At 48.1% G+C, this 12624-nt stretch overlaps 1 protein-coding gene and 1 long non-coding RNA gene across 5 annotated transcripts in view; one reads left to right on the top strand and one right to left on the bottom strand.

Annotated features, from left to right (window-relative positions):
- Positions 1-12624, bottom strand: part of ABCC8 (ATP binding cassette subfamily C member 8) — a 78118-nt gene that overhangs the window by 64469 nt on the left and 1025 nt on the right. For all 4 annotated transcript variants that reach the window (XM_040495697.1, XM_040495699.1, XM_040495698.1 and 1 more), the window contains exons 2-4: positions 12024-12165; positions 6793-6914; positions 999-1165 (exon numbers count right to left, since the gene is read on the bottom strand). In XM_040495697.1, the coding sequence (XP_040351631.1) occupies positions 999-1165; positions 6793-6914; positions 12024-12165 (431 nt within the window). The remainder of the gene's footprint in view (positions 1-998; positions 1166-6792; positions 6915-12023; positions 12166-12624) is intronic.
- The window catches only part of LOC121043707 (uncharacterized), a 12709-nt gene continuing 12249 nt past the window's right edge, over positions 12165-12624 (top strand). Inside the window, exon 1 of the long non-coding RNA XR_005796985.1 lies at positions 12165-12230. This is a non-coding gene — a long non-coding RNA (uncharacterized LOC121043707). The remainder of the gene's footprint in view (positions 12231-12624) is intronic.

The following is a 12624-nucleotide window of genomic DNA, read 5'->3' as shown; positions in this document are numbered from 1 at the left end:
TCTGCAACATTGATTAAAATTTAAAATACACAGACTCTTTGAACTAGCAACTCCACTCCTTGGACTCTATCCCAAAGAAATAAAAACAGCAATACATAAAGATAAAAGCATGTTGAATACACCATTATTTGTGAAGACAGAAACTTGGCAACACAGTGAATGCCCATCAATAGGGTAATGGCTGAATAAATTATTGCTCATCCACATGATGGAATATTATGCAGCCATTAATAAAACTAAATTAGCCATACCAGACTTGGAGGGAGTCCTAAGAGATATCTGTTGGGTGAGAAAAGCAAGATGCAGAAAACTGTGTATAATATGATCCTATTTTTATAAAATGAATATTGAGAGGAAAAACCTTACTCTTACATGTGTTGAGAAAAAAGAACCTTAAGTAGATACAAGTATATGATATTATACTAATAAAAACCAAGAATGGAAGTGCACATATTAGGTTGTTATCTGGGTTACTTGGGGAGGGGGGGACGGTCCGGGGAGCATAGAGTAGGAAGAGAGGAAAGAGGTAAAGGGAATAAGCAAAAATGATAACAAAACAAGACCAAAGACATGTATGCAGCCACATTTACTCATTCAGGTATATGTGAAACTATGATGAATACATTAACTCCCTTCCCCCAAAACAACAGAAACAACAACAGAGCTCGGGGGAAGCCAGTGCTTGAAGCTCTTTTCCCTCTTCTATGGGATTAAACTCAGAATCCTTCAACCTTGGCTAACACATCCTATCACTTCCATTCCCTCTGGGATCCTCAGGTAGAGGGCAGTGGGACCAGATGGAATGTTCCTCTCAAAACTCCCCTACCAGCCTCAACTCTCCTTTGGGGGTGGGTAAAGGAGGCTGACTGCTTCTAGGGCTTGGCTAAGAAGCAGGGTGGGGGCCCACATCCAGGGGAAGGACACTGATCAGAAGCCCCGCCCTGGCTAAGGTGTGTCCTGAGATGGGTGCTGGGGTGGCTCAGGAGTGGTCTGCTTACCCTCACTCTGATGACATTGACCTCCACCAGGAGCAGCATCCCGTAGAGGATCACCAACAGCCCCGTAAGGCAGAAGCGCAGCTGTGAGAAGCCGATGGCGTGGTCATAGAACTTGACGAACTTGATCGTCTTGGTGATGAAGGCCAGGGTCCAGTAGACTAGCAGGGCTGCAGGGGAGAGGACGTGTGTGTGGATTTGCATGTGTGTGCAGTCATGGGTGTGCAAGTGTGTGGGAGAGAAGGAGAGAAAAGAAGTATGTCAGGGAGGACGTATCTGTGTGAACAAGCCACTGTTATGCGTGTGAGAGCACATTTCTGAGGAAAAGGCTGTGTGTGTGAATATATGTGTGTAATTTTCAGATGGTATACATACATTAAAACATTCATGATAGGTATGTTCAAAACATTAATAATCTTGTAAGTCAAAGGGCGCCTGGGTGGCTCAGTCGGTTAAGCATCCGGCTTCACTTCAGGTCATGATCTCACGGTTTGTGGGTTCGAGCCCCACGTCAGGCTCTGTGCTGACAGCTCGGAGCCTAGAGCCTGCTTCAGATTCTGTGTCTCCTTCTCTCTCTGCCCCTCCCCTGCTCGCTCTCTTTCTCTCTCTCTCTCTCTTTCAAAAATAAAAAAATAAACACTAAATTTTTTTTTTTTAATTTTGTAAGTCAAGCTGGTCAGCCAAATTTCCCTTTACAGTAATGAATAAGAAAAATAGGAAAATTATGTCTTGAAGTTAACTAAGTTGTAGGCGCCATGCCAAGGAAGCACTTTAAGTATTATCTCACTTATTCCTTACAACAACCTTGTGAGGGGAAAAGTGCCATCACCCCTGATTTAACAGACAAAGGAATTAAGGCTCAGAAAGGTTAAGTAACTGCTCAGTCGGGAGGTGGAACTGGACCAGCCTGATGCAGAGCCCATGCCTGGAGCCTCCGTCCTATAGTGGTTTGCTTGTGGAATTTCTAAGCCTGGAAAATCTTAAAGATCCTTCGACCCACTCTTTCATTTAATAGCTGTCCTCCTCTATAAAGGGGCCCTAAAGAGGTTGTGACCTGCCCGAGCTCACTGCAAGCTTGAGTGTCCCCAAGATAGAGCCCGCTACATACAGCATGATGCTGCTCCTCATGGAGCCTGGGGGACTGGGGGATGAGAAAAAGGAAGTCACAGTTCTGTGAGGCAGTGTGTACGGTGGTTAGAACAGGGCCTTGCAGCCAGATATATTTGGGTTCAGATCCTGTAATTTAATAGTTATGTGACTTTGGGTAAATCATTTAACCCATCCAGGCCTCTGTTTCTTCACCCATAAAAATGGGGATGATAACAGCACTTCCTCAAAGGTTGCTGTGAGCATCTAGCACAGTGGGCCTGGTACACAGCGGGTGGTGCTCTTTGGACATCAGCTGTTAATATTTTTATTATCTCCAGATTTCAGACCTGGGACCATAATCATCAGAAGCTATCAGTAGATTCTAATCTCTAAATTCTCACCGCCACCACCTGCCAATAAACCACTGTCAGCTGGCAACCAGAGGAAGGAACAATAATAAGCCCCCCTTTAGGAGATGCTTGCTTTAGCGTAGGCAGCTCCTTCCCCCTCACTCCCTAGAGTCCTATGCAGATAAGGTCAGCCTACATTCCCTAGAGCTCCTCTCTAGTGGGGCCACAGAGAAGGAGACACCTTCAAGCTGCCCTCCATCCCTAAATGGGCCTGGTCACACAAATGCCAGGGCATCTCTTAGAGACAAAAGTTGGGGTCTGCCCCAGCCTGAGTCTGGGCTGGGAACTAGGCCAAGACGGTGAACTTTCCCAGAGAGGGACAAATGCCATCTATCTCAGGTCCCTGGGTGAGGGCATTAGGATAGGAGGCAGAAGTGTCTGCTTTCTGCATGCTACCCGCCTCTTGACAGGACTGGGATGATAAACCCCTCACCTTGGTCTGGTGACGAGGTCACAGGGATCCCACAGCTGGAGGCCATCACCCTGCCCCCACACCTACACTCCCCAGACAGGACTTGAGCGTCAGAACCTCTTTGGCCCTTCATGAAGGTCACTTTTGGGAGCCAAGACTTGAAAATATGCCTCACATGGGTCTTAACAGATGTGGTCTGATTTGCTCTTCATAAAAATCCTGTGACTTAGACAGGGACTTACAATTCCTGTCCAGATACAGAAACTGAGGCTCATGGAGTCTGAGTTCGTGTCCAAGGTCACACAGGGAGTTAGCGGTGGACCCAGGACTAAGCCCAAGGGTTATTTCCACAGTGCCGGACGTCGCAGCCCTCAGCCAAAGCTTAGGGCTTGACTGAGAGAAAAGCAGAAAAGGACAGTGGTGTGACAGGGGGGCTGCAGGCAAGTTTTAGGTTCTGAATTCTCATTACCCCAACATCTTCCCTGTCCCTTTCCACACCCCACCTATTACCAAGTTCTGTCTACTTTACTTTTTTTATTTTTATTTTTTTTAACGTTTTTTAATTTATTTTTGAGACAGAGAGAGACAGAGCATGAACAGGGGAGGAGCAGAGAGAGAGGGAGACACAGAATCTGAAACAGGCTCCAGGCTCTGAGCTGTCAGCTGTTCAACGCGGGGCTCAAACTCACGGACTGTGAGATCATGACCTGAGCCGAAGTCGGACGCTTAACCGACCGAGCCACCCAGGCGCCCCATGTCTACTTTACTTTTAAATATCTGGGCCACCTGGGTCACCATCATATCTCCTCGGTGGCCACCATCATATGTCCCCTGCACTACCTAGAGGGCTTTCTCATGGTTTCTCCTCTTTCCCTCTTGCCCACTTCCAGAATTGCCTCTGTAAAGCAATGTATGTGATCAAATATGATCTCAATGCACCCATGTTCCTAACAGCATTATTCACAGTAACTAAAAGGTGGAAGAAACCCAAGTGTCCATTGATGGATGAATGGATAAGCAAAATGCATTATATCCATACAATGGAATGTTATTCAGTTTTAAAAAGAAAGAACATTCATCAGAATGCTACATGCTACAACACGGGTGAACCTTGAGGATATTATGCTAAGTTAAGCGAGCCAGTCACAAAAGGACAAAACAGTGTATGCTTACTTATACAAGGTACCTAGAGTAGTCATGTTTGTAAAGATAGAAAGTAGAATGGTGGTTTTGAGAGGATGAGGGGATAGGGGAGAGAGGAGAATATGGAGTTACTGTTTCGTGGATACAGAGTTTCAGTCTGGGAAGATGAAAAGTTTTGGAGATGGATGGTTGGATGGATGGATGATGATGGCTGCACAAATGTCAATGTACTTAATGTCACAAACTGTGCATTTAAAAGTGGTTAAAATAATAAATTTCACGTATAAGTTACACACACACACACACACACACACACACACACACACCCCTCACACACCCTAATCCTCAATGCCATGGGATAAAGGCTAATGCCTGGGGTCTGCCCCAGCCTGAGTCTGGGCTGGTAACTAGGCCAAGATGGTGAACCTTCCCAGAGAGGGACAAATGCCATCTATCCGTGGGTGAGGGCATTAGGATAGGCATACCCGCCTGGTATGGTTCCCACCTGCCACTCCAGCCTTCAAAGTTCAGCTCTCTCTGCTTTCTGCATCCCAGTCACAGGTTTTCTTCCAGATTTCCTAATGTGCTTCTCCTGTCTCAAGACATGCTGTTCCCTCTGCCTGCAATGGTCTCCTCTCCCTTCTCCCAGGTAGTTCCTACCTATCCTTCAGTTCTCAGCTCAAATGTGACTTTTTCATAGAACATTTCCTTGATCTCATCTGGTGCCTCAGGACCAAGGTCATTATGTGGGTTCACCTTTCTGCAGGATTCCAGACCTGTGACCAGACAGCAGTCTTCTCAGAGGGCCAGCTGCTCCCCAATACCCACTGTCCTCAATGCCTGCAGCTCATTGGGTACTCCTCTCTGCTTTTCCCTGTTCTAGAATTTCTGGCTCTGCAGAGCAAAGTTCTACCAGAAGGGAATGGAGGGAGTTAGTCCTTGTTCTTTGGAGAAAGAATGGTCCATCGATAGGTGGTAATTTGTGCTTTAAGGAAAGAACATTACATGTTTTCCGGAGAATGAGAAAATAAACTCAGCAAATGACCAGACAGGATGTTTCTGGGGGCAACGGTCCATCAGGCACTGGGGTTAATGAGGGGTTCTCTGCATGAGGAGATGCTTCTGAATCTTCAGAAGAGGGAGGATCTCTGAAGTCTGTACTTAACATCTCTCTCTCTCAACTTGTGCCCCCTAGTCTCCTGACCACACTCTCATGGGGTCACCTGGGTAGGGGGTTAACCTGGATGATCCCGACAGAGTCCAGCTCCCACCCTACATGGGAAAATACCCTCTGCCCCCTCATGACACTGTGCTGTCTCTGGCTTGGCACAGAGTGTTCCAGACTCCAGATGCCAATTAGATGTCGTGACTCCTAAAAATCATAGCCTGACTTAATGACACACAGTCTGACCACAGCCTAACAGTCAGAGGTACAGCCCTGACCTTCGACATGCAGACTGAGCCAAACACAGAGGTAGACCTCCAGATTTATACCTTTGGCCCAAGTGGTTTGATTACCCTTAGACACACAGTCGCAGAAGCAGCTAAGAGCCTCCTTGGGTGCCAGACTCCTGGGATCTAGACCTGGTTCTGCCCCTGGACCGGTAGGGCAGACTAGTAAAATCACTTAAGCTCTGAGTCTCAATTTCCTGTTGTGTAAAGGGGAGATAATAATAGTACCTACCTCTTAGTGTTGTTATAAGGATCAAATGAATTAATATATGTAAAATGTTTAGGACATATCTGACACATAGCAAGTGTTAAATGAATGTTCGCTGTCATTGTTTGTAACCTCTCTGAGTTCAGTGTCCACATCTGTAGAATGGGGATAGCAATGATACCCATACGGAGATTGTGGAAATCAAGTGAAATAATGCATGTAAGCCTGGCACGCAGTACATGCTCAACAAACATCAATAGTCATTCCCCGGGACCCCAGCCACATAGTGTCAGAAGGTCTAAGTAAGCACTCCTTCTTGGATCTTTCTAAATGTTCACAAACTGCAGGCTCTAACTCTGGGGTCCTGGGGTCTGTGTCTTCTCTCTCCAGGTAACCTCATCCACACTCAAGCTTTAGATGCCACCTGTAAGCCCGTGACCTCTGAACGTATACATCTCCAGTCCTGACCTCCCTCAAGTGCCCGGCTCATTTATTCACCTGCTCATTTGACACATGGGTTGGCTACTTCAAACTCAACATGTCCCAAACCCGCCCCAGCTCTCAAACCCCAGCCCCTGCTCCTTTGCCATGTCAGTTATTAATACCATCACTTGCCCAGGTGCTCAGACCCAAAGCCTAGGTGTCTTCTCTGTTCCTCTCTTGCCATTCTTTCTCTTCCTCTTTTGGCTTTGCCCACACTGGACTATTTGCCAGTTTGTTCCTACCAGAAGGCCTTTGCACTTGCTATTCCAAACCACGGAAAATTTCTTCCCCTAAATACCCGCACGCTTACTCTCATCAGAGATCTTTCCTGACCACCCTATATAGACAGCAATACAGCCATCACACTCAAAGACTTGCTCAGCTTTCTTTTCTTCACAGCATCATTCCTCCCTATTTGCTTATTCACTCTCTTTGCCTGTCTGTCTTTTCCCACACCAGAAGGCAGGGATTGTTTCAGCTCCACTTCTGAACCTCTAGCACCTAGAACAATGCCTGACACATAGTCAGTGTTCAGAAAACGTTATCTGAAGGAATGAATGGAGGTAACCATCCCTCTCCCCTCCCCTCCCTCTCCCCTACCTATCAGCAGCTTGGGGAAGTTGGAGGTCTCGATGTTGTGATAGTAGACCACGGAGGTGACAGCAGCCATGAATGCCATCCCGGCTGGCATGTACAGGTGGAGATGGCGGGATTCAGTCACCCTGGGATGGGGGAGAGGGAGAAAGAGAGAGAGATTGGAGGTAGATGGGCCAATAGTGCAGCCCAGGCTTTACGCTTCGGATTCAGCACACAGTAGGGCCTCTGGATCATACACACAGCTCCACTTCGTATACTGACAGCTCTGCCCAGCCTACACAGATCCCAAACATGCTCTTTAGTTAGGGGCCCCCGAGTCCACACAATGAGATTATGAGGGCTCAGTATCCAGGCTTTGGAACTCATGACCTTCTCTCCCTGGGTTCGTGCTTATAGAACCTGCCATGGGGAAGCCAGCTTTGGCAGTCACAGCTGGAGAGTCTTCAGCCTGGAACCACTTCTCTGGGAGTGAACACAGCTGGCTTCCTGTCCCTGGGGTCCCTTGGGCAGTACGGGGACCCGTACACCACAAGTCTGTTAGTGACAGCCCCACTTAGCATAAACAGCATAAATCAGCATTGGACCCAGCCCCAGGTGGTACAATGACAACACTGATAGTCAACATTTATTGAGCATTTACTCTGTGCCAGGCACTGTTCTAAGCACGTGATGTATATGAACTCATTTAATCTTCAGGAAATCCCACGAAGTCTGCACTCTTAGTCTCATTTTACAGTTGAGGCATAGAGAGGCTAAGAGGTCACAGTTTTGGTTTCTTCCCTTGGGATGGTGATGGAGGCCAATACCAGCTCATCCTCTCCCCACTGTAACTCACGGAGGTCTCTGTGCTGGGTGGACTCTGGTCTGGTGACAAGACCTGTAGGGAGCCAGAGCTCTCTCAGATTTCACGCTTCCCCATGACTGGTGAGGAAGCTCATTACTTAATTGGCCTAACTGTGCCCTTCCACAGCTCCCTCCTACAGAAAGCAAAACCCACACTGCTCAGCCTGGCACCAAAGGTCCAGGTGATATGGCCTCAAGCCACTTTTTCAGCACTGCTCAGCCCATTATTTCTGCTGAGGCCATTTTGAGACCCCCCCCCCTCCATTCCCAGAAGGCCCCCTCCAACTTCCCGCCTCGGTGCTGCTCTTGCTTGCATTGTTCCTTCTGCCCAGCATGCCAAGCATCCCTGCCCTCAAGAAGCTGACAGTGGGGAGAGGGCAACCACGCTTGGAGCTAACCTCCTGTCTAGGCAGTCTAGGGAAGTGATATTGCAGATGGACTGAAGGTTGAGAGCGCAAGAGTAGGTGGACAACCAAGGAGAACTTCACAGAGGAGGTGGCACCAGGCTGGACTTTGAAGGGGGAACTAGAGTTCAACAGAGAAGGAGGGAGGACATGAGGAGAGCCATGAGGGGGCCCTAAGTAGTCTGGTAAGACTAGTGTATAGGGTGTAGAGGCAGTATGGGCTGTTTATCAAATAACATGTTCTCCTCCTGCTTTGCTAAAAGAACCACAAGTTTGTTCTAGCAGCAGTGGGCCCAGCCCTAGGGAATAGATGGTGATTGGTTCAAGCAGCCATGCAATTCCACACCCCTTTGCCAGTGATTGGTCTAAGGGTGGCCATATAACCCAATGCTGGCCAATGAGATGCAAAGGAAAGTCTGCAGAGGAAGATATCATGCATAAGGAAGAGACATATGAGAGCATGTCCCCTTTGCCTTTGCCTTCCTTTTGTTTTTTCTTAATTTTTTAAAATGTTTTATTTATTTTTGAGACAGAGAGAGACAGAGCACGTGCAGGGGAGGGGTGGAGAGAGAGTGAGACACAGAATCTGAAGCAGGCTCCAGGCTCTGAGCTGTCAGCACAGAGCCTGTTGCTGGGCTCAAACTCAGACTGCAAGATCATGACCTGAGCTGAAGTCAGCCACTCAACCGACTGAGCCACCCAGGCACCCGTGCCTTAGCCTTCCTAAGTGATATCTGGAGCTTGGCAGCCATCTTGTGACCATGGGGAAAGATTCGGTAGACACACAGAGGATAAAGTAGAAAGATGGGAAGAGGCTGGGTCTCTGATGACATCACTAAGTCACCAAACCAACTAGATAGAGGTGGCCTCCAGATTTCTTTCTTTTTTTTTTAATTTTTTTTTTCAACGTTTATTTATTTTGGGGACAGAGAGAGACAGAGCATGAACGGGGGAGGGGCAGAGAGAGAGGGAGACACAGAATCGGAAACAGGCTCCAGGCTCTGAGCCATCAGCCCAGAGCCTGACGCGGGGCTCGAACTCACGGACCGTGAGATCGTGACCTGGCTGAAGTCGGACGTTTAACCGACTGCACCACCCAGGCGCCCCCAGATTTCTTAATAAATGAGACCATAAATGTTGATACTTTTTAAACCTTAGTTAGTGGATATTCTCAGCAAAAGACTTATACAGGAGGTACAGGGCAGTCACTAATGGGGTCACTGGGAGCAGCCAACACCCTGTTCAGGGGTCTTCAAAACTCCTGCCTTTGTACTCCTTGAAATAAGTTTTTGAAAAAAATTATACTGCACACATTTTTAAGTTAAATGTTATATCATAAGTTTAAATAAATTCATTTTTGCAATAGGAGGTAGAAATGGTAGAAATGATAAACATTTGATATAAGTAAATAAGATGAAGATTAACCATAACTGAAATAAATATTTCATGACATAACTGAACAAAACAGACTTTGGCTGCTTTCCTGAATAATATACACTGAATTAGGTTAGAAATTAGGTAAAAGTTTTTTATATATGGGTTTTTTCCAGTGTATCATGATCTAGGAAAACATTCTAGTTATATTGCTAAAAAAAGTATTTCCTCCCTGACTTGTACTGCTTTTGGTGTTCTAAATTCAGAGCTCCACACAAAAACAAAACCCAAAGGAAGAGAGGAAGCCCTATAGGTTTAAGATGCCTTAATTAATCACTAAATGCGGCTTACCCTAAACTAAGCCAGAGTTTGAAGACTACTGCTTTAACTAGCCTCCACTGCCCCCTGCCCCTAGACTCCCAGGTAGGTCTGCAAACCCAGGCCAGGGTGGACTGGGGGTCCCACAGGGCAGGGTCTGTGGCCTCTCCTCTTGTCTGCTCCCTTCCTATGTCCTTTCTTCATGCTTGCGTGCCCAGGGGTATGGGCCCACAGATGGAGGCCAGCAAAGACCAGGTGGCAAGTGTCCAGTTCAGGAGCCAGCTTGCCTCCTGGGGAGGAAATGGCAGTTTGCACTGAGCTGGGGAGATAGGGGATACAGATGCAGCCCCACACAGGAGGGGCTGCTGGCAGCGGGCAGGAGGGAGTCCCTGACCTGGTTCATTCTGGTCTCCCTCATTCTGGGAGATGTACTACTATCTGCCCAGTGCTCTGCTACTCCATTTCTGTACCCTGTCTGTACTCTAATTTCATCCTCCATGGCCCTGTGAAGCAGGCAAGGCAGGGATTATTATGATCATTTCACAGGTAGAGAAAGTGAGGCTCAGAAAGGCTGAGTGACTGCTCTGAAGTCCTGTAGCTGATATGCAGCAGAAGCACCAGCCGATGACCCAGGTCTACCTCCTCCACAGGCAGGGTGTTTTCCTCTCTGCCACTACACTGATTATAACCCAGTGAGAATTTCTGGCCTGGGGGCTCACAAAGCATCCTTCCCCTTTTGAACATTTGCGCTGCTTTGGAAGGGGTATCTGGATGGGGGGTGGGAGGTGGACTTGTCACCTGCTAGTTATGTGGCAGCAAGCATTCCGGTCTTCTTGCTCATCTGGGGGACTCTGACAACCGGGAGGAGCCCCAAGGCAAGCAGTTGTCCCAGAGACTTCTGCTGGAGCCAGCACGCAGGGACACTGGGGGTGGGACAGTGAGGTAGTGTGTATGGGCTGGGGGATCCCATCCCCCTGCTGCTGGCTGGCAGGAGTGGAATCTGGGCACAGTCTGATTCCAGCTCAGAGTGGATGGACTTCTGATATTTTAGCCACATGCCCTCCACCCTCCACCACCCCCTCACCCAGGCAGTCGCTCAGCCTTCCTCCATGAGATGGCTGCTTCATCTCCTCCTTCTGCACCCCCGCTGCTGACACACCATTTCTGGCACTGTCATCTCTCACCTAGACTACTGTAATCACCTCCTAGGTGCTGTTTCTACCTCCAGCCTCTCCCTGCCTCCAGGCTGCCCTGGACACCTCCCAGGGTCCTCACCCCAAAATGCTGTGCTGACCATGTGTCTCTTCTGTTCCAAACTGCTGACAAAACCCAACCCAGACACGGCCTAGCATTCCAAGCCCTCCTGGAGAGGCCCCCACCCTGATTTCCAAGCCCCAGCATCCATCACCCCCCTGCTTGTGTTTCATGCTCCAGCCCCCAAGCACTACTCTCACCCCAACCTGCTTTCCTTCCAGTGCCTTTATTCCCCCTCCCTCCTGACTCACTGGCCCTCCCTCTCTGGAACTCCTCTGCTGTCAGACCTTGTCATACCTCCAGACTCAGCTCAGGAGCCCCTCAGTCATGAAGCTTGCCCAGTCCTGCCTTCCTCTCTCCTCCCAGAGTTCTTACTTGTACCATTATTTCATTTCTTCTCTTAAGGAGTCAATAAATATCTATGCGGCTTTGTCACATGCCTTGTGCTGTGACTATAAAGATGGATAAAACCCAACTCTGAAGACTTTCTCACTCAGGGGGAGACAGTTTTGCAAATAGACAGAAACTTAAAATATGGTATGATCTGTGCTGTGACAGGGCTAAGGAGTGTTCTGTGAGGCCCAGAGGAAAGGTGGGTGAGGGGAGGCCTTGGGAATGAGGTTAGAGACGGTGGGGGGTGCTGACTGCGAGGACCCCAGATACTAGGCTGAGCACCTGGAAACAACTGGGAACCAAGGGAAGGTCTTAAGCAAGAGTGATTTTTATTCTTCCCAAGAAGGGAACTCTAGCAGCTTGAGGAAGAGGCAGGGCATCTTCCACAGGCGTTGGGGCATTCTAATAGGCTCTAGGTTTATTTCCCCAGGTCTTGGCATGCAGATCCACGTTCCCTCTACCCTGCGGCCAGGGCCTGGGTCTCACTTGTGTCCAGCATCTGGCACAGAGAGCCAACAGGACATGTTGGATAAATGGTTGCTGGATTTATTAGCAAATGCTACTGTCTCATGGAATACAGGTGAGCTGGGGTCTCCTCTGGCCTTCTGGGAAGCACCTCAGGACAGATCCACTCTCCTGAGTACTCACCCATCAGACAGGATGCCCTCTGCGATTTCACACACCAGGACGAAGAGCAGCATGAAGGTCAGGATCCAGCGCAGATTGTGCCCAGGGAAGTGGAGCCATGTGCTGTGGTGGATGTGTACCTTGGAGCTTTGACTGCCCCATCCTGCAAGGAGAGCCATGGAGAGGTGGGAAGCCTGGCTCACCAGGAAGAGGGTGCATGAACCCCAGGTGAGTGCTTGGGTATTGAGCCCACAGTGGGGAGTGTAACCATCTGTACACCTGTGCATGAGAATGCCCGAGTCTGGTACCTGTGACCTAAGTGTCCAAGCGTGAAGCCTGGACCCATGCAGGCCCTCCTATGCAGGTACTCATTTTATATACTAACCTCTTGTATGACAAATTATCATGTAAATAAGCCATTTGAGAACATATGCTTCTTCCTTATTTCTAATTGTCAGTAACTAGCAACTCTGCCTCTGCCACATCCTTCCTTTCTTAATTTTGTGACAATCTTTCCTTTCTTCCCAAAAGCTGTATATGAATTTTAAAATTTGCCCTTTAAAAACATTAGAGTGTAAACGTTGAAAAAAAAAATTTAAAAAAAAAATTAAAAAAAAAAAAA

Source organism: Herpailurus yagouaroundi, unplaced genomic scaffold (genome assembly GCF_014898765.1).
Source record: "Herpailurus yagouaroundi ecotype Mexico unplaced genomic scaffold, PumYag 187, whole genome shotgun sequence".
In the NCBI taxonomy this organism is placed as follows: domain Eukaryota; kingdom Metazoa; phylum Chordata; class Mammalia; order Carnivora; family Felidae; genus Herpailurus; species Herpailurus yagouaroundi.
Note: the sequence above shows the minus strand (reverse complement) of the source record. Positions and strands in the feature narration are given on the sequence as shown.